This window comes from Abrus precatorius, unplaced genomic scaffold (assembly GCF_003935025.1).
Source record: "Abrus precatorius isolate BTA unplaced genomic scaffold, Abrus_2018 Scaffold7, whole genome shotgun sequence".
NCBI lineage: Eukaryota > Viridiplantae > Streptophyta > Magnoliopsida > Fabales > Fabaceae > Abrus > Abrus precatorius.
This window is the reverse complement of record NW_020874417.1, coordinates 23,400,862-23,422,983: the sequence shown is the minus strand read 5'-3', so window position 1 is coordinate 23,422,983 and position 22,122 is coordinate 23,400,862. Positions and strand designations below refer to the sequence as shown.

General features: G+C 32.8%; 2 protein-coding genes across 2 annotated transcripts; one reads left to right on the top strand and one right to left on the bottom strand.

Annotated features, from left to right (window-relative positions):
* The first annotated feature begins 12,556 nt into the window (after nt 1–12,556).
* LOC113872647 (DNA excision repair protein ERCC-1) lies at nt 12,557–16,503 on the top strand. The gene is made up of 9 exons (XM_027510352.1): nt 12,557–12,822; nt 12,907–13,048; nt 13,162–13,265; nt 13,737–13,836; nt 13,977–14,053; nt 14,498–14,597; nt 14,738–14,809; nt 14,906–14,974; nt 15,398–16,503. The coding sequence occupies exons 1-9, from the start codon at nt 12,620–12,622 to the stop codon at nt 15,728–15,730; spliced, it is 1,200 nt and encodes a 399-aa protein (XP_027366153.1). The 5' UTR covers nt 12,557–12,619; the 3' UTR covers nt 15,731–16,503.
* A 1,172-nt stretch (nt 16,504–17,675) lies between these two features.
* Nucleotides 17,676–20,795, bottom strand: LOC113873214 (probable serine/threonine-protein kinase PBL21). Its single transcript, XM_027511252.1, has 6 exons — nt 20,480–20,795; nt 19,986–20,230; nt 18,910–19,295; nt 18,512–18,644; nt 18,214–18,303; nt 17,676–18,090 (listed from the first exon to the last, which is right to left on the bottom strand). Exons 1-6 carry the CDS (start codon nt 20,793–20,795, stop codon nt 17,929–17,931), a joined length of 1,332 nt encoding a protein of 443 aa, XP_027367053.1. The 3' UTR covers nt 17,676–17,928.
* Between the last annotated feature and the right edge of the window lie 1,327 nt (nt 20,796–22,122).

Genomic DNA, 22,122 nt, shown 5'->3' with positions numbered 1-22,122 from the left:
GTTTTAATTTAACTTACACTGCACATAGAAAGTGAAACTGTTGCGCTGAGCCACCCACCAATTGCTAGCCTTTATGTATCTTTCAATAGCCACCAACCCACTAATAATATGCTTTGCAGACATAGGGATAACGTGAACATCTGGACAAAACTCTCATCTATCATAGGTTTTAGCAAACACTTAGGCTTGCATTAAGGGAGGAATAAACCAATCATTTCCATGACACAATATTAGACTTATAACACGAAATATTCTGTTTTCTGTGACATTTTGTAGATATCTTTCTGTCATGATAGATACGCTGATTGCGGAAGCTGGGATGGGATGGGAAAGAAAAGGTTTGTGCAAAGAACCAGCTAATCCGATATATATGTTCTTTCTGAATATATAATATAATATAATAAAATGTAAAATTATATCGCTAGAAAAAAAAATGGGTAAATTTTCATAAAATATAAGTGAATAGATGATAAATAGTGAATGCTATATAAAATGATACATACGCTTATCTTATTTTATTCATGAGATGTGAACATTTATATCTACTCTTTAGACTTTGATCCTTTGTGTTGGAGCATGGAGGACAAGAGGAAGGTGGATGCTTCTGATCTCCTAGCTAAGCTGCGTGTTTCTCAAGATGCTCTCTTTGTTGAATATTATTACAATACGAGTCTCCATCCGATATAGCCCATAGGGGAATAACAAGCAAAGTTTTCAAGGTACCTTTTCTTATAAAAAAAGCAACCACTCATAGTGATTGAATTTGAACTTTGAAGGAGAATCTCATGAACATAAGGCATTAGAGCCATGAAGAGTCCCGCACTAGGTTACCTAAATATAATATAATTTTTTATTAAAGGGAAAATCATAGCATTACCAATCTTCCTCTTTTTGGCCGTGAACGACCAATCTTATCACACAATTTCGGGGCTGCATTTTTAATTTTTTTCCATTTGCATTTTTTTAAATTTTTTTCATAAATGTCCTTATTTAATTAGAGTTAAATCTTTTAAAATTAATACAGTGAATTGCAGTGGGATGATGAAATATACGTATGAATTATTTTTAATCCATCCACTTTTTCTAATGAGTGAGTACAAGTTCATCAACAAACCCTCCTAAAAATTGTTCGATCATTGGCTCCAAAGACCTAAAGGATATCATGGTCCTATCATACGTGATCATGTTGTTCCATAAATATATGTGCGCGTGCCTTGCCAACAAAAGGTGTAGATCACATATATTCTCATTGTATTTTATTCATATTTACAATAAAAATAAATATTATAAAAAGATAATAATTATATTTAATTATTTTAATCTAAACATAAAAAATTTAAACTAAATTAATGTCAAATTTTAAGATTTCTTACGAGAGTAAGATGAATCAATATCTCAAAAACAATTTCTACACCAAACAACCAAAAAGGGGAACTTCTCTTTATGATAGATAGAAATGAATAGTTATAAACATAATTTAATCCCAGAGATAGTGATAGAGAAAAGAATACAAAAGTGGAAGTTAGCTTGAATGCAGAAGTGATAGCAGGCCCAAAAGAATAATTGTCAAGTCCATTTGCTATAGAAATTAAAGATTCTCATTTAAAATAGAAATTACATTTCTGTTAGTCTATTTTGCCACATAGGTATTCTGTTATTGCATCATTATGTTATTTGCATTTTTGTTTTTGCAAATTTCTCCTGTTGTATTAAGCCTATATATATAGCATGCAGAATAATAAATAAAGAAGAAAAAGAGAAATTTCAGTTTATTTATTTTTGTTTGGAGTAACTTTGGCCTTAAACTCAAGAAATTTTAGTGTGTTCATATTAGATAGCATCCGTGGAAAAATTATCGCTTCAATGTAAGCAATCTCTCATGATTGATCAACCTAACTACTTACAACACAAACTAATGGTCAAAGCACAATCTTTTAATATACAAGAAAGACATCAAATACACATAATACTAAGTGAAAGTTTGTGGAAGGAGTGGAGTTTGATAAGGGTGTTAAAAGTACAACGATGTAAAACTGTCAAAAAACCCAATTGGTGGGCTAGGGCCAAAAAGCCTTGTGGGCCAAAAAGTCCCATAAATCAATAGCCTTATGGGCCAAAAAACTCACTGGTCACGGTTAGGGTCAGGGATTTAAGGGATAAAAATTTTCAACAATTGTAAGTTTTCAACTCAGTTAATTTTATAATTAACTATTAATCATTAGTGTAGTAAACAAAATAGAACATCAGTCTATCTATAAACAATGGTGGAACAAGTTAACAACAAGATTCTAACAAATTCAATTTCTGACAATGCAGTAACATAATTTCTATAAATAATCTAGATTTACATAAATCCATCTATAACAAAAGAACATTAGTCCAATTGCAAACAAAACCAATTTCAAGGATTCTTTTGTCTTTTCAGCACAAGTAAGAAGCATAAAACAACAAAATACACAAAGCCAATGTGCAAGACTCATCATTATCCATTATATAGTAATATTGAACACATTAAAATTATCAATTCATCTTTGTCATTTTCTCTCTGAAAGAAACAGAAAAAAGGTGAAAAAGTAATTGGTAAAAAAGAAAACTCAATAAATTAATTCTTGATAGATTCATACTTCACCTGCTTGTTAGTCTTTAACATCTTGTTGCATATTAGACTCTAGTGTTTTTGTCTCATCATTATCTAAAACTCAAAAGCAATAAAAATAAAATTAAATAAATTATATTTGTACAAATTATATAATAATCATAAAAGATTATTACAATAAATATTATCACTTGGACTTTCAACAAAGCCATGCAACCAATTCCTAGTACAAATTAACATTTGTACATTTTCTGGAAGTGTAGAACTTCCATATTTAGTGAGAACATGTCTACCAATGCTAAAAGCATATTTTGATTCTGATGCTATTGTAGTTATTGGAATACTAAGCACATCTCGCGCTAATATGGTGTCAGAAATCTCTTTTTATTATTTTTTTTAATAACGAAGCACATCAAATTCTTCAGTGTGATCATAATCAACTTGTGACTCATCCAAATATAAATCCAATTTACTCTTACTAGTAGTAGACTTATTTTCATTTTGAAACATTTTAAACTCCTGCAAGATATAACATAATAACTATCTAAAAAAATAAAAATAAGAAACACATCATAATACATTGAACAATTTTGATTTCTTTGACCTATTTTTATTTCCATGTGACTTTGGCAACAAATTGGATTCATTGGAAGGTTGAGAGCCACTTGTAGCATTAAAACTGTTTGCATATTCTTCATAAAGTTTATCAAACTTATCCTTCACATTATTGACCTTTTCATAAGAGGTTAAAGGATCAAGTTTTGTGTAGCAAAATCTTAAAAAATCAAGCTTCAAACGAGAGTCAAGAATAGATCCAAAAGCTAACAAAATACAATAATTCTTCCAATATTTTTCAAATTTTCCTTTCATTCTTACAGCCATATCCTTTATAACATCATCTTCATTCAATAAATATTCATTCAACAAGCATTCAATCTTCCAAACTTGCATAAAATATAAGTTTGAGGTCGGATAACAAGAACCAGAAACCATATTTATAGTCTCATAAAACGGCTCTAAAAATTCATATAATTTCTCCCCTTTCCTCCATTCCTCATATGATGGATAATATTTATAATTTCTATCAACTACCTAAAGAATATCAAAAGCTTTTTCATACTTGATTGCATTCTCAAGCATTAAGTATGTCATATGTCGAATTCCACCTAGTAGAAACATCTAATCTTAACCCAATTGTTGTGTCTATTCCAACATCTTACACACAATCTTGAAATTTAACCATCATTCCATAAGATTCTCTCACATACTTAACACTCTCTTTAATTTTAAAGAGTGTTTTATTAGTTATTTTTAGACCCTCTTATACAATCAAATTAAGTATATGAGCAGAACAACGCACATGAAAAAATTCTCCATCACACAACAAACTATTCTGCACATGAAGATGATTTTTCAAAATATCTTGCATATTGTCATTGGTAGAAGCATTATTTAAGGTAATAGAATTTTATTTTTTTTTATCAATTCCCCATTGCTTCATGTCACAACCAGGCGGTTGCAATGATACGGCGAAAAACGTTTTCAAAAATACCAGAGGAGTCGCCACCAAAGTTTATTTTAAGAAAACTTTGGAAAAACTTTAAAATAATATGATCTTTGAAACAAAAAATGAGTTCGGGAATCATTTACGTATAAGGAAGGTATTAACACCATACAACATCCGTTTAAAAAATGATTACCTTAATTAATTGTGCAAATTTATTTTAATTTTAAAAAATATTTATTTAACCTCTAAACAATAATAATAATAATAATAATAATAATAATTATTATTATTATTATTATTTATTTTTTAAAAAGAAGATAATTATTTATTAAAATGTTAATGGATACCTTAAAAAAAATTATTTTGACTTGACGAGTCCGGTTCCCGCTCCTACGTATTCCCGGGTGTAATGGGAAACTCAAATCCACGTAGTGTTATCTAAAAATTATGAAATTGATTGATTTAAATTAAATATAATAAAATAAAATTTATTTTGAAATTAAAATTATTTTTATAAAATTATAATATTTAGAATACAAGATAACACGGTTATACATGTACATTACGGAAAACAATGTAGATGGTGAAAGAAGATCACAGAACTATATTACAAATCGATAAAAATATTTTATTTGTAATTGAAGTATTTAGATTTTAATTTAGATTATGATTAATGTTGAAAGAAAATTTAAGATAGCGTAAGCTATACATAAATCTCATATAAGTTGTTGGATAATCAAAGGCAATGTAAATTACACATCGATATTATAGAAATTTGTATAAATAAGTAAGAAAATATTTAGTTATTAATTTTTTTTTAGAATTAGAAATATGACGTAAAAAAGTTTAAAATATGAAATTAATTTTTTTCTAATGAATGGAGTAAATATATTTAAATTATTAAAAATAAAATTATTTAATAATAAGATTTAAACTTAGTTTGATAAATTTATGTTGTATAAAACCCAAGATAACGTTGGTACACATATGTTTTAACAATTTATAATGCATAAAAGTAGAGTCACTACACATTAACATTATAAATTAGTGTGTTAATAAAATAAAATTTCTATTGATTGATCATTAAAATGGTAATTATAGGGAAGATGATTATTAAGATAATTTTTTCTAATTAATTAAAGATAACATATGATAAATTAATATTGCATAAAGTTTTGGTAACATAGGTACATGTAGACTTTATCAATTTATAAGACACAACGGTAGAGAAGCTATACGTTAATGTTATATATCGATGCAATTATATCATTTATTATTTATTGATTATATAAAAATAATTTACTATTCATAATATAAAAGAAAATAATTACAAATATAAAATTAAATCACATCATTCACACAAAATATAACAATCCTAAAAAAATAATTAACATAAAATTGACGCAAATAATGTAATATCATAAAAAAATAAGAACTTATTATTAATGTTAAAATAAGATAATTTTAGAAATAAAAAAAAGTTTCAAATAAAAATAATAAAATATATTTAATTAATTTTATTTTTCTTTGTTGTTTTTATTTGGTATAATCAGCATCATTTATGGATTTAATATTTTCATATTTTGACTTTAATTTATTAGACTTAGGATAATTTATTGTATTTTTGTTTGTTTTTTATTAAAAATTTTCAGATTTCATTTGGTCTCAAAAATGAATAAACCATCGTATAAAAATTTCATTGAAATTTACAGTGTGAAATAAGCCCCAATGCTTGCCCATCCTTTTTGTCCATTAAGAATTGACAAATTGGAACTTTGCCATTAAGTTCCCGTGTAACAAGATGTAGCCAACGTGACACAGGAATATATAGTAGATTAGATTAATGGGATAAAAGATAAAAAAAATCAAGCTGAACCCTTTTGTACGTCTTTACTTTTCCAACACCAGAATGCTAAAGCTAATATTCATATATCATCCAATATTGACTATGCTTTTCAAATACGGAGAAGAGAGAAAGAACGAAGCACGACAGGAAACATTTCAAGCCTTTTTGATATTGAGCTTCAAAGCAAAATGAAGATGTCGTGAGAAGGAGGATGCACGACAAAAAATTAGAAGACCCTTTATTCCCTCGGTTTAATAGTAGGTCTACTTCTATATCTTCTTTCTTCTTTTTTTTATTAAACATTATGAGTTAAGCATTTCGTACATACGAAACAAAATATATTAAGATCAAAATCTTGTAAAAGTTTTTGAATAATCGAGCAAGAAAGAAATATTTACTTGATTTCCTTTGCTATTGTGTTTGCTTTCTGTTCATTGCTTCTTACTTTCTTTGTATTTTTTCTCTTGTTCTAGATCTTTTGTTGCTGTCTTCTGAAAACTTTTGTTGTTTGTTCTTTGAAAACTAGTTGCCCCTTTCAAATTTTTTTGCTTTCTCTTAGAGAAAAGAAAACCCCCCTTCTTCAACCGAATCTCTTGCGTTTTTATACTGGTCATTTTTAGAGATTTTACAAAACACCAAAAATCTTTAGTTTTCTTTCTCATGTTTAGAGTTAGATGTGCTGGGTATACATTGCAAAATTTCCGTTTCTAGGGCCAAAATTATTTTCCAAATTTTATATATTTTTTGTGAAAACAAAAGTATAAAAATTTAAGAGTAAACGTGGAAAAGAAAAGAAATGGTATTCACACTTCAAGCAATCAAATAAAGTGGCTTCTAATTCAACTTCAATGTGAGGTAGTTTCATTTGACAAAAAATAAGAATCTTACTTACTAATCTCCAATTCTCATCAACAAAATAAACAGTTAAGCAAATATAACCCTCACTCGTAACTGTTGTCCAAACATCGGAGGTAAGACATACTCTATTAGGAAAATTACACATGACTTCTTTGAGTTTTTCCTTCTCTCTCATGTAAATTTTTTTAAACATCTGACGCAACAGTATTCCTAGAGGGCATTACAATATTAGGATTCACATAATTGATCCACTCTCTGATCATATCATACTTTACAAAGTTGAAAGGAAGATTATGTTTAATTATGGCTTGTGTAAGAATGTTACATTGAGTCTTTTGGTTAATATTTCTCTCATCAAAATTTACATCTTGAGTAGGAATTGCATCTATGTAGTTGAACTTTGAATGTTTTTATAAACTGAAACATGTCGACTTAAATGTGAAGTTCCATAATGATTTTTTATCTTAAGATTTTTTTCAATAGCATAATCATGGCCACAATATTTGCACACAACTCTTTCAACTTCATCCTTATCTACACCAGTTTTAGTGAAATATTTCTAAACATTTGAAAGGTGTTTCTTAGGTGTCTCGACACTTCTAGATAATATAGAAGGAGTTTCAGAAACAATTTCGTCATCTATATTCAAAGTCTTATTCATAGAATCCATAATATAATTTATAGTTCATATGCATTAAAACAAACATAAGATAAAAATTAGAACAAAAACATTTAAGTATTATTTAATAAATGTAATAAAACAAAATCTATTATAAAAACTATATTGGTAGATTATTATTTTATGAAATTACTAAATTTCTAAACTATATATTAATAGTTTTAAGAAAAAATGATAAAGTGAATTTGGGATAACAACAGGTGGATTTAGGTGGGCATATGACTTTTATATTTCATGTTTTACACACCAAAGTAACAGTAAAAAATCCAATACAGATCACTTTCTACTAACCTTGGTGGCAAGTGGTGATGTCTCTTTATCCAAAAGGGTAAAAAATGAAGCAACCTAGAAGAAGATCTATCTCCCTATCCTTCTTTAGTCTTTATGTATCTCCCAAAAATCAGGTTTTCGAGCCTCTAGTGGTTCATTGAATAACAAAGTAACACCTGAAAAAGAAATATTGTTCAGCATATAATTAAAAATGAAATATAAATTCATTTACATTTCTCTGTTGTGGTTGAGTCAGTCTTTCTGAAGTATATAAAAACATTTTATATTTTTGTTTGTTATTAGAATCAGCGACATAAAATGATTAATTATTTTCAAATATTAAAATAGATAACAACTAGTTGATTGGTTGAATTTGATGGTAACACAGTATAAGCAGAGTAAGATATAACAACTTGTGCGTTTTGTTGTTTTAAATTGCGTTGTTATCTATGCTCTTGAAACTGTACTTGAAAGTATAGGGTAACCAAAGCATGTGAATTGTTTAAATTTTAAAGAAAGATAAACTAATTATACACGTCCTATCCTATCAACTAGTACAAATGGATAAGAAAAGAGAGGAAGTGACCAAGACAACAACATGTCCATTTTTACCATTTATCATAAACTAAGGTGTGTTTCGAGTAATGTTTTTATAAGCAAATGCTAGTCTTGAGTAATATTTAAAAATATTATTAATGTACTTATGCAATGATTTAATACACTTTAATTTTAATAAAAATTTTATACTTCTCATTAACAACGACCCTATTTTATATTATAATCCAGAAACATAAACTATACGGCAGGGGACATTGGCACAGTGGAAAACCAACAATTGTGAATGTGATATGTAAGTAGCAGGGACTAGTTGGTTTTTGTGGCAATAAACATACTTTCCCTCTAAAAAATTAAAAAATAGGCATTGCTTGTTACTTTTGCGTCTTTTTACATTATCCTACAGGAAAGTGGTCTTCTCACCTTTGACTCAGTTTGTTTCAGCTGCAAGCTCTCTAGATAGCTCAAACAAAAGTTTTTGCTGCAAATGACGGATGATTTCAGAAAAGCCAATAGGAACAAGTCACGTAAATAATCCCTAGAGCCATTGCAACCACTAGTACGACCAAGCCACCAACTAGTGAGGAAGAAGTAGCAGCTCCAATTGCTTTAGATATTGATCTTGTTTGTTGCTCAATTAGTCATTGTGGAGCACACCAGAGCTTAGGTGTTTTGTGCTGCGAGAGTTGAGAATAATGAGAAAATTGAGATTAGGGTTTGTTGAACAAAATTTGAAAGTATTTCCTGGGTCAGGGCCAACCCATGGGTATCCCCACCCTGACCCTGTATGTTATGGGCTAAATAATTAGGGCCAAATTAAATTGTTTTAACTAATATTAAAACATGGCTTAATAAATTATTTTAGACGATACTACAACGATGGCAAGAGTAAAAAGAAACAAATCAACTGGAACATTTGGATTTAGGAGGAAGCTAAGCCCTTGAAAGACTACCCTAATAATTGTAATGCTCTATTTATGTCTCTTATTTTAGTTTCTGCAATATATGGATTAAGTCCTATTTTTCTACCTAATTTTATCAATTAATTGTTAGGATTCAAGTCCACAAAGAGAGCCCAATCCAATAGAATAGCCTCTTGAGTAAGAGATTCTGCGTTAAAGTTCCTTATTTACTAAATGTGTGCACATTTACTAACAACAGCAGAATATTTCACACCTATAAACAAAAATTTATTGAATTAGAGAAAATTCAAATTTATCCTCATTTTTAATACATTAAATTGTAAAACACAGGGAAGAGAGCATTATATTGTAAGTATATAATTGTAAAATTAGTTAGTGTTTATTCTTGTCAATTAATATAAATTTAAATTAAAAAGTTGATATTCTACATTAAAGTAAAAAGTGTAATAGTTCTCAATTAGTTTTTTAAAAGGTAGTGAAAAGAATTATATTTCCATTAAAATTACACAAACAAATGTGAAAAATCATTATTGATATTTATTCATCACGAATAATCAAGTAGTTAAAAGCTTACATAGTTAGTATATTGAAATATAAGATTATTATTGTATCGAATAAGGCACCATTCGATCATTTTTAGTAAAACAGATAACCGAACACCCCTTCGGCCTTACCTCTAGATAAGGGACACCAACATCCTTTCGGCCACACCTTTGGACGAGGGGTACCAACACCTTTTCGGTCACATCCCTGGATGAGGCAGTACTAACATTCCTTCGGCCTCTCTTTTGGATGAGAAGTACTAATACCCTTTCGGTCATATCAAAGTAAATAACTAAACCCTCACTTTAGTCCCTGAGAGAATTTGAGTCCAGCATTTTAGTTCATAAGACATTTAAAATATCACGTTAGTCCCCAACTTCCTTCTTCGTCATTTATTTTAGTCTTTGACGTCAGACCCTATTAAGAAATCGTGATAGAAGACTGAGTTGTCATGTTAAGTGCTATGTTAGAATTCCACCTGACAGAAACGACTTCATTTTTGAAAGCTGTCGTGGCACCTCTAATAGTGAAACAATGTCGTTGTAATTCAAGAACCCAACTAAATGACCTCACCCAGAATACGAATCCCACCTTCCTGACCAATTGTTGTCTTCTCTTCTTGTATTGTGGCAAGATTTGTTAATATAACCACTGCCTTATCAACCATTCTAGCTGCGGGTTCTATTAACTCTACAAGATACTTCACAGCACCGGCTTGCACGATCCGATCCTTGTTTTCATGAAATATTGACAAATTAAATAAAGCAGTGGCATCATCTTTTTCCCCCCAAGGGGTTCTATTCCCTAATAAATCAACCAATGGTCTAATTGCCCCAGACCTCCTTATTCTTATTTTGTTTTCCTCAATAACCGATAAGCTAAAAAGTGTGGCAGCTGAGTTCTTCTTGGCTTCTGGACTCCATGTCTTAAGGACATGAATCAAAGGTTCAATGCCCCCAACATTTGCAATTGCAGTTTTGTTGTCATCACTGATTGATAAGTTAAAGAGTGTTGTAACAAAATTTTCTTGGATTGTCGTATAAGTTGATTGAAGTAAATCAACTAATAAGCTAATGGCACCAAAATTTGAAATCACTATTCTGTTATCCATATTGTGCTTAGAAAGAAGCAGAGTTATGTTGTTGCATCTCTTTTAGTATCAAAAGAATTTCTCTTTAACTGTTCCACTAACTTTTGAATTTAAAATGTTTCACCCCCAAATACAACGACAAACAAGATGTTGGGCAAGGTTCTGGGTGAACTTAGGTTAAGGTTCTTCTTTGACACAAATGAGGAATTATGTGATTAAGTTAGGGCAAAAGGGGCTTGGATCACAACGACATTGTTTCACTATCAGAGGTGCCACGATAGCTTCCAAAAATGATGTTGTTTCTACCAGGTGAGATTCTGACATAGCACTTACCGTGATAACTCAGCCTTCTGTCACGATTACTTAACCGGGTCTAACGTCAGGAACTAAAATGAATGACAGAGAAGGAAGTTGGATACTAACGTGATATTTTAAATGTCTTAAGGACTAAAATGCTGAACTCAAATTCTCTCAGGGACTAAAGTGAGGGTTTAGTCCAAAATAAATTAATAAGTTAATAACTAGTAAAGAAAAGATTAATTATTCAAGCAATCAGGAGGTTAATCTAAGATTGACTCATCAAGCCCATTAGCCCAATATTATACCTATAAAAAGAAGGTAAAAAGGATAGGTAAAGTGTTGACTTTAAAATATTTAATAACATTTATTGCTCTGTCATTGCAGGTACCCTCCCCTCTACGTATAAGGAGAATCTGAAATATTCTACAAAAACGTCATAACAAAAGATAAGAACAGAAGTTGCAGTGAACAAATGTATCTTCACAGGAACAATTATATATTTGAAATTGCACATTTAGAGCAATGAGACTTTATTCTCAAGAACCTCAATCTTTTATATTTTCTTGATAATAACTTTCAAAATTTAAATTCTAGAAGTCTGTTATAATCTGAATTACGAAAATTAAATTTTGAAAGCATAATCAATCTACACTTCAAAAAATTAAAATCTAGTACTCAAATTACAATAAATTTTCAAAAATCAAAGTTTGAAAGCTTGTAAATCAAACTTATATACTTTAATTTTCAAAAGTTAAGTGAGCTTTTGGAATTTAAATTACGAAATTTGGTTAACAAGCTTCCGAAATTTATTTTCCAAAATAAGGAACATAGGATAATTCCTGAATTTTTGAAAAATAATTTACAGAAGCATATTGAATAAGTTTCCAAAATTTAATATTCTAGAAGCGTTGATGACAAGAGTCCTTGCTTGTCTGAAATCATTTTTTTCCAATGAAGAGTAATGATAAACTATATGAAATTGGTAAATAACTTATCTTATTTGAAAGATCACAAAAAAAATGTTGGTGAAGAAAATTGAGAATAATTTTTTAAAAAATTAAGTCGTTGTAAAAAGAAGAGAATGAGATAAAAATGAAAGAAAAAGAAGAAGAAGAAAATTGAAAGGACAAAAAGAGAAATACTTTATAATTGTAATAAGGGTATTTTTTTAAGACAAATTTTACAAAAAAAATTAATACAAATAAAAATAATTGGATGCAAAAAGCAATGCTCTTCTGTGTTAAATTTCATTAAGTTACCGCCATACTTTAAAAGGCCCATGATCTTGACATGGGCCGAAGAAGATCTTTGTTTTAAGAAGGCCCAAAAATGGCAATAAGGAACGCCATTACAAGCCCATTTGACACCAGTACGGCATTTGCAAGTAACAAGAAACAAGTCCGAGTAACCACTTCGCGCGAATTGAAGAGATTGGTGAGCAGAGAAAGGAAGATGCAGAAGCAGAATGAAGAAGCTGATGAAAACAAGAAGAGTTCGGTTGTGATAAGAATACCTTCTTATCAAGAAGTGGTTGAAAGTTCGCAGGCGAGATCCACTCCACCTTCTCTCTTCGTTCCCTCCCAAACCTTTTCTGAAGCTTTCGCCTTCGTCAAATCCTCTGAGTTCTACTCTCCCCCCCCTCCGTCTCTCTCAAGGTTTATGCTTCTTCATTCTCTTACTATCTTTGTCTTCTTCCTCGTTTTCATTCTCACCACTTTGCTTTAATTAATTTTGATTAGGGAAACTGGTAAATCGGACGCTCCATCTTCAACGTCGACATCATCTGCTGCTGCTGCTTCTGCTTCTGCTTCTGCTTCGTCAACACTACCGTCCTCTCAAATCACGCAAACTCGCAATGCAATTCTTGTGAGCCACAGACAGGTCCAATCAATATAATTTATATTTTTATCGTGCATAATATTAAGAAATAAACTGATTAAAGTTTTTCTGATATTATTATTGTCTCGAAGTGAAATTTATTTTCTGATTTGCAGAAGGGAAATCCCTTACTCAAACACATTAGGAACGTTAGATGGACATTTGCTGATATTGTTTGTGATTACTTGCTCGGTCAAAGCTCTTGTGCTCTTTATATCAGGTTATTTTGTCTCTGCTTCTTTTTTTTCGTTGTTGTATAAACTTGCTTGTTTTTCTGGTAATTTTAGGGCCGTGCCACACCGGATGTGGTGAAGTTTGTTTATAACGTTCGTTGGTGTCAAGTCGAATAAACGGTGCTTTCTATTGTAAATTTTGTGAGTTAAAATGGGGTTGGGAAAAACATTTGCTCACTTGTTGAAAATTCATATCAAATTGCTAATCAACAGTGGATCTCCTGGAGCATGATCTGTCGGTATTACTGCGGCATGTATGTGCAATAATTACATGTGACTATGTGATCTCTCGTATACCTAGGGACGTGGAACTTTCTGGTTTATTGTCCTGCTTGTTGTCAAGATTCCTTGTCGCCTGTGTGTGGTTACTTAAATATTTGAGAAGTCGTTATTGTTCTGGCAGTTGGGTTTAATAATATTTATGCATCAACTTGACTTAAGTGGATTGTTTGATGCAGTCTTCGATATCATCTGCTGCATCCAGACTACTTATATTATAGAATAAGGGAGTTGCAGAAGAATTTCAAGCTTCGTGTTGTTTTATGCCATGTTGATGTGGTCAGGCTCCCTTTTATATTCTTATTCAAACCTTTATAGCATATGTTTTCCAATGATCTCTTGAAATTTATACTTTAAATGTAGTTGTTCAATTGTAGACGTCAAGTAGGTGCCTTAGTGTTTTTTCTTATTGATTGCAGGAGGATGTAATAAAGCCTCTACTTGAAGTTACAAAAACAGCTTTGCTTCATGACTGTACCCTCCTATGTGGATGGAGGTGCAATTGACTTTCCTTTAACTGCTTGTGAAGTATACTGAAGACTTTTTTCTTCTCTCAGTAGCGTGAGAGTGTTGCTATTATCTACTACACAATAACAAATTTCTTATTGAATTCCAGTTAGATCATATGGATATTGAACCTCCTATTAAGGAGGAGAGTTTGTGCTAGCAATTTGATGAAGAATATTAATGTGTCTAGCTGTTTTGGTTTTCATCTTTTTCTTGTTTTAGCTGACTCTATTACAGCATATACATCCTGAAAGGAAAAAAGCTTATTGTAATTTCTTGTGGAACTTTTGTTTTAGCAGAACTTGTACCATTTAAAGGGGGCTTGGGATTACTCTAGCATGCATATTAATTTCAGTATATGTAGTAGCACCTGACAAGATTCCTCTTACCTGTCTAATTGATTTTATATTGTTTCATTCTGCTGTTGTTATAGCCTGGAGGAATGTGGCCGTTACTTGGAGACCATAAAAGTCTATGAAAACAAGCCTGCAGACATTATTCAAGGCCAAATGGATACAGACTATCTATCACGGGTGTGGTTGTGTTTTTTTTTCCTCCCTACACATTAATTTATTATGGTTTTAGTAATTCCAAAACCAAAATATTAAGGTTGCACTTCATTAGTCTGAACATGTTCATCAAATGTGCTGAACCTATTTACTTTCAAATGTAGCTAACACATTCCCTTACAACAGTTCGGCATGTTAACAAGACTGATGTAGTCACCCTTGGTACCACATTTGGGGTATGTATGTCATTTTTTAGTACACATACAGACACGCATATTGATTGAATTTATTTGTAAAAGCATTTCCATTAAGCTGGATTCTTGTCTTTTTAGTCTCTCTCTCACATTATGGGTGCATCCATGGAAGATCTAGCTCGTTGCCCTGGCATAGGAGAGCGCAAGGTACAATTGAACTGTGTGTGCATGTGTGTGTAAAACTAATAACTGTGTTGTAGTGATTGATGTTATCTGACTCAATTATGATGTCAGAAATTCAAATTCAAACCTTAACATAGAACTTCGCATTTATTTTTTTGCAAAACTGGTTCAATCCTTTAACCTGATACTGGTTCAACCCAGTGCTCAATCTGGTTCGTACTGGTTCAATTGTACATCAAATGCAGTAGCATACATGGTCTTGTTTGCTGACCAGCTCACCAGTTGAGCTGGCTGAGTCAAGAAAAGTTCTATTTACCACTGGTAAAAGTGGGATAGGATGATGATTTGAACTTTTTTTGGTGGCTGTGGTTGCACAATCAGGTGCCATAGTCCACAGTGATATAAACCAAAAGAAGCCTGAATATTTTGTACACTTTCTGACAACAGGTCAAGCGCTTGTTTGACACTTTTCATGAACCCTTCAAGCGCATGGAATCCAGCCGGCAACCAATTCCTGAGGCCTCTTTCCAGAACAAGCCAGCTAGTCCAGATATATCATTCAGGAATGATGCTGAATTTTCCACCTTGATTGAAGACAATCAGAAGGATGTAGATGATTTAAGCAAACGTAGGAAGAAAGAACCTGAATTGACTGTCAAATCTGCCCTTTCTGCAGCTTTTGCCAAATATTCTGACAGAGTTGGAAAGAGGAACAGCACTTCACAAGTGGAGGAGAGTGAAGAATCAGTTGTTGTCAGAGAATCAGAAGCTGAAAAATAAAATTATTATGAAGTTTTCACTGGTTGTTTAATAATATTCGCTCAAGCAAGATACATCTCATGAGACTTATATAGGCTTGATTTATAATCTCATCAACAGAACCCAAAGTACACTTAGGAGTGTGACTAAGAAAACAGCTCTGATAATTGAAGAGGTAGTTAGTTAGTAGCAATAGAACAGCTGGACTGTTCTCAGCTTAACTGAATTGGAAAGAAGGGGTGCCATAGGGTATAACTAGGAATAGGGTGAAGATTGGATTTTGTTTTCAGTTGTTGAGAGAAGTTGGGAGGGAGAGTTATTGCTCCCGAATGCCCTCAGTTGAGGGATATTCTTGTCTTTGTACAATACTTTAGAAAAAATGGTAGAATCTTGCCTTAAGTGGTTTGGGCATGTATGGAAAAGATTGGTAGAAGCTCCAATTAGGAGAGTAGATCAGATGGATGGTAGCCTTATCGCTGGAGATAGAGGGTGATTGAGAAAAATTATCGGGGAAACCATCAAGATGGATTTTAGAGGTCAATGTATTGTCTATGGACATGATTCACAATAGAATACTAGTGTCATTTAATCCATCTAACTAATCTAACTTAGTGAGAAAAAAGGCTTGCTTCTTGTTTCTGTACATTCTGTCTAACCTCATCTTGTTGAATGTGAGATCACATTGATGCATAACTGTTTGGGAGGGGGGCGGGGAGCTTAGTGAATATAAATTTCAATTATTCTCATTACTTGCCTGTTTTCTGAACTAGTATCTATCAAACTCTTACTTTGGTCTAGAGGCAGTCAGGGCTACTTTTTATCGATTGTGGAAATTGTCCCTGTCCCCGCATATATTTTTACGGTATTGTTGTGGTTGTACTGGTTTGGAAGGGTACCAGTGCTGATGTAGACAGATTTCGGCTTGAGATCCTGTAGGTTTCAATTTTACTATTGAATACAATACAATAAGTACATAACGATTACTTAGTATAAGAAATTTGTTAAAACAAAAGTATATGAATTTTAACCACGTTAGGGCCACTTATCATCTATCTCCTGTCATTTTCTGTCCACGATTTGGATGCATTTATCCACGTTATCAGGATGGCACGACAAAAGTAATTTCTGCATGAAACGAAGAAATATCCGACAGATTGTTAAAAAGGACGTTTCATTCCCAAAGATTCTCAATGCGTTACAAATAGTCAAATACTCTACGGGTGATAATTTCTCATAGTTCATAAGTGTGGCTCTTCCCTTGTTGCTCTGGTTGATAATATTAATTTATCTTGATCTTGATTCTGAGGGACGGTTGCAATGATGATTTTGCTGCATCTTTTTTTGTCGTGGAAATATCAGTTGATATGACTTGCAGGGATTCCCCTTGTGCTTGCGTGATTTTTGGGGAATCCCTCGCATTCAGCCAGGGAGTGATATAGTAAGTCCATGATACAGATCAGCATTATTCCATTTTCTCCTTCACTTCTGTAAGTTCGTACTGCTCTTTATAGAAAAAAGTGAATTAGCTTTCAATATAGTTGGCCAATGGCACCTTTTGCTAATGGCTAAAATTGAGCTCTTTGCCGGATTGAAAGAAGCTAGACATAATCGATCTCATGTGAGTGGAAGCGCAATATTCTTCCATTGGCCCAAAGTGATTCGATATATTTGGACGAATGGTAGTTTGCTTTCAGGCGATGAGTTACGGGATTTAAGAATTTGAACGAATGGATATTAAGTTTCATCATATTACAGAAGCAATGTTCTACACATATCAGCGATATAATTTTTAGGAAATTCATATGCGCTTAATTTGTACCATGCGTCTTAGTAACTTTGTCATCACAAAACCAATCTAAAAAGGTGTTAACATTCCATGTAGATATTAAAATGATGAAGAAAAAAATATCTAGAATTGTACGTTTTCATGAGTGAATGCAAAAGATTTTGTCCTTATTGGCCTCAAAGGAAGATTTGAATTGTCTCTCTCCTGCATTTTCTTCCTCTCGTTTTCGCTGTTGGCGGCAGTAGGAGTGACGGAATTCCGGTGACCTAAGTTGCCAACTTGATGACGACCAATGAAGTGTGATATTGTGCATTTTTTTTTTCTCCTTAATGTCTGTGGAAGCACTTTTTCAGTTTAAAAGAAGGAAAACCACTTTATTTCCAGGCGGCTGCTACTCTTTTCAAACAGAATATTGTAGAAACCCAATGCACACTTAGTGACTTGGACTCGGTGTTTTTTGTTTCTGAAATCTCAGGGAACTGGATGAACTAAGAGATGGGTTCCTAACTAGCGGTATCAGTGATTGTACAACATCTGTCATGAATGGTCTGTAGTCAGCTTCTGGTTGTATGCACATTGCTGCAATGGCAGCTATCTGTAAACCCCGTAGTAGCAGAAGGCAAATTGTTATTTGATGGAAAAATATAATTAGTTCAGGACATATAGTATAATGATTCGAGTAGGAGATAATCACTGATTAAAAGAAACCAAGTTCAACCTGAATTAAATCCTTCTTTGAGTACTGTCCACGTAGTGCTGGGTCAACCATTTCCACAACCTTTTCTCTGTTTGTCAACCTTGAAAGAGCCTGGTGAACAACAAGGATCATGTGTAACAAAAGAAAATATGATCAGTCTTACAAGCTCATTTCCCAGAATCCATAATTAGAAATATGGTATTTGTTACAGTTTAGCTTCCTCATTAATATTCCGAAGGAATAACACTCGGCATTCTTTTGTCTTTTGATTTTAAACAAAATCATTTAGAACATTTGCATGGTGCAAGTATTTACTGACCCAAGAGACAAGGACGTGTTCTCCTGGGGGCCGCTTGATATCAACTGGTACTCGTCCTGTTAGCAGTTCGAGAAGAACCACGCCGTAGCTGTAAACATCAGACTTTGTAGTAAGCTTACCCGTGGAGGCGTACCTACATGATGCCCAAATTCAAGGGACAAATTAAACTTATGCTATAAATTAGGAAGCAAATTATAAAAATATTATCATGAATGGCGAGCAATGAGATTTATGCGTCATAATGAAATCACAACGTTTAAAAAATTACAGGCTGCATGATAGGGACGTGAGTTTGACCATGTGCATGGTTCTTTAATAGTAATATTTTTTTAAGATTGCAAGTTATGTAGTGGGAGTGGGTGAAGAGTGAAGATAAGGCAGGGTGGTTTCAAACTCACTCTGGTGCAAGATATCCAGTGGTCCCCAACACACGGGTGGAAACCTGACCGTTCCGTTTCTCTGATCCCATCTTAGCCAATCCAAAATCTGACACCTTGGCACGGAAATTTTGATCCAGTAGAACGTTGTTACTCTTGAAGTCACGGTGGATCACTGGTGACGCTGCATGTTCATGCAGGAATTCCAGTGCCCTCCCACAATCAAGGGCTATCCTCATCCGGGCCCACCAATCCAACGGTTCAGTTTGATTGTTGGGGGAGTGTAGATGATGGTGCAGTGTACCATTGTGCATGTATTCAAATATCAATAACCTGTGGGATTGGTCAGCACAATAGCCAAGTAACTCCACCAAATAAGGACTGTGCAAGCGGCTTAGGAGATCGACCTGCAATAAATGTCATTTAGTCTTCCCACCCATGTGCTGCATTTGAATAAAGCTCACCATATGAGTTGGCAAGCGGCATGGACTCATCCAAAGATAAGGGCTTTGCATTCCAATTTCATGGTCCCAATTTTGATTGCAAAAGGCCAGAAAATTCGTTTTATAAATAGGAAATGTCTTACTCCACGTATTTTAAGGACCTAGTAATAAGAGACTAAATTTTTTTATTCAGTAATAGTGTACAATTCAAATTACTTGATAACTTCAATTATTTAGTTTTATGAAGGATTTTTTTTTTAATATTTAACATTCTCTGACTTTTAAATCAGTATATTCTTGGCCAAAAGATGCTGAAAAATATGAAAATAATTTATATCCCTGTCAAATACCATTCACTACTCGAGTCAAATGCGATGTCATAAAGGCATAAACTAATATAGGAGCCAGAAAGTATAATAAGGTTGTCACGTGATAGGTTGCAAGACTCCTTCCACATTAGCATAAACTATTCATTACGACATAGAAATTTTCTTTGGCAACCAATAGAAGCTTCAGCTTAACAAAAGACAAAAACAATGTCTCTGAACAAACCGGATCTAATGCAAGTAAAGGAGACATAAAGAGAGATAGAGCAAGTAACAACAAGAGGATATATATATCAAACCATTAAATGAAGTACACTCACACACTCACCTCTACTCTGAAGGCACGCTCCCCTTGCTTGCCGTCACTGCACAGCAACTTAATTGCTGCCAAAGTGCCATCACTTAATACTCCTCTATACATCAAACCATACCCTCCATTACCGATCACATTTGCTTCACTGAATCCATCCGTAGCAACTTCTAGCTCCCTGTAAGTGAACACTTGGACTCCTCGAATTTTAGCTACTGGGGTCCTGCTCAAATTCCCCCCATGAAGGCACCCACCTTTCACATCTGCAATTAGTGTCTCCAAGCATTTTATGAATTAGCTTCTGAATTTTTAAGACCAATAATAAGTTTAAGGACACGTTTGAATTAAATTGAAAGAACAACTAATGATATACTAGCGACAAGTTCATGCGATCATCTACACAACAAGCAATTATAATTCACAGCTAGAAATTAGTAACTAGGATAAGTTTGCAAATATAGTAATTACAAGAAACTGTTTGCAATTAGTTGATAACATGTGCCACTAATTACCTGGGCTAGAATTAAAGTTGGACGTTGTTGAAGCAATGAGCCTGCTGCTTGTGTCATGAAGCACTCTGCTGTCTTCTTCACAAGTTCCACTCTTGTTGGAAGATTTTTGCCTACGGATCAAGAATATGACCAGAAAAATCAATAATAGGACAGTAACTAAAGTGACAACTGCAATGGTTAGGAGAATGGTTTTGGAGGTGAAATGGATATGGTTATGTTTATAGATATGTTTTTCTGAATGTAGGTGGTGCTGTGTGTAAGAATGGTTCTTAGTTGGTGGCCCTTGAGGTACAGTGGTTGTAGGATTAACTTCCATGAGTGACAACTGAAAGAACCAAGTGGAAAAAATGAAAATAAATGTGTTTCTGTTTGAGGTGAAAAAGGTTGGGATGGGAAGGTAGAGAAGAAAGAGATGGTGAGGGAGACTCAGTAATGGGTGTTGTTTATAGTAATAAACAAAACAATGGGGATTGCAAGTATTTTCTAGTTCTGAGCCTCCTTTCCTAGGAGGGTAGGTCATGATCCTTTCTTTTTCTCTCTCTCTCGTGAATATTTAATCAAGAGGTTTTGGTGTACTTCATTCGTCTCTTCTTTTGTTATTTTCTAAGGAATTGTCTCTTTCTTTGTATTAGAAAATCTTGGAAGCTTTTGCACCATCTTTCAGTCTTGCTCTCCCTAGCTGTAATAATTCCCTAATTATAGATTATCTACATTCTGCTTTGCTGAAACAAGAATGTGTTTGTAGCGTGCCTTTTTTTCATTCCTCTTTGGAAAAAGAAAACAAAAAGATAATTATGGTTTTGGCTGGCTTATGAGTCACTTTGTATCTGCTATTGCTGCTGAGAGTGGTCAACCACTTCCACCACTAGGGAGAGTGAAGAGGAAGAGTTAGCCATGTAACTGTGCCATCTAGCAAATTGTCATTTCCACATGTCATTGCCAATAAATAATAATACTACAATCGCCACCTGCAAAAACTCAAAATTGCTTAAACTTGTGCATGCTTTCTTATCTAATAAATCATTTTCTGTTATGTATCATTCTATATGGTTTATTTATTATTCATTTGGATCTAAAGAATAGCCAAAGGAAGGGACAAAAAATTTCAGCATATTTTAATTGGATTGCCCCGATATTAAAATCTCCTAAGAAAATTAGAACATGTAAGACACAATTCAATAGTTATAATATGACTGAATCTGAACCAAGAAATAAAAAAAAATTGCCATTTATGTTAAATGGATATTAGAGGACCTAGTTTTATACATAGCATATTCTTCTTATAATGATAATTTTAAGTATTTAAATATAATTACCATTATATATTAATTTTTGTCTTTAAGCCTGAGAGTCATAATTTAGCTGCGTGAAAGCAAGGAATTAATTCCTTACTGTTACTGGCAGTACGAACAAGAAGTCACAGCTCCCTGACTGTCACGGAAGATTGCCAATCATATGGCTCGAAATCACATGCCTTTCTGTCGTCCAAAAAGTTAAGTCTCCAAAAGACCACATCAAGAAACATTCTCTTTCAAGGTTAAAAGCGTTGTTAATGTTTTTATTACAATTCGTTGCTACAACCTGGGCCTCAGGATTATTTACTATATCAAACAAGAAATTCATAAAAAAAAAGACTTCCCAAT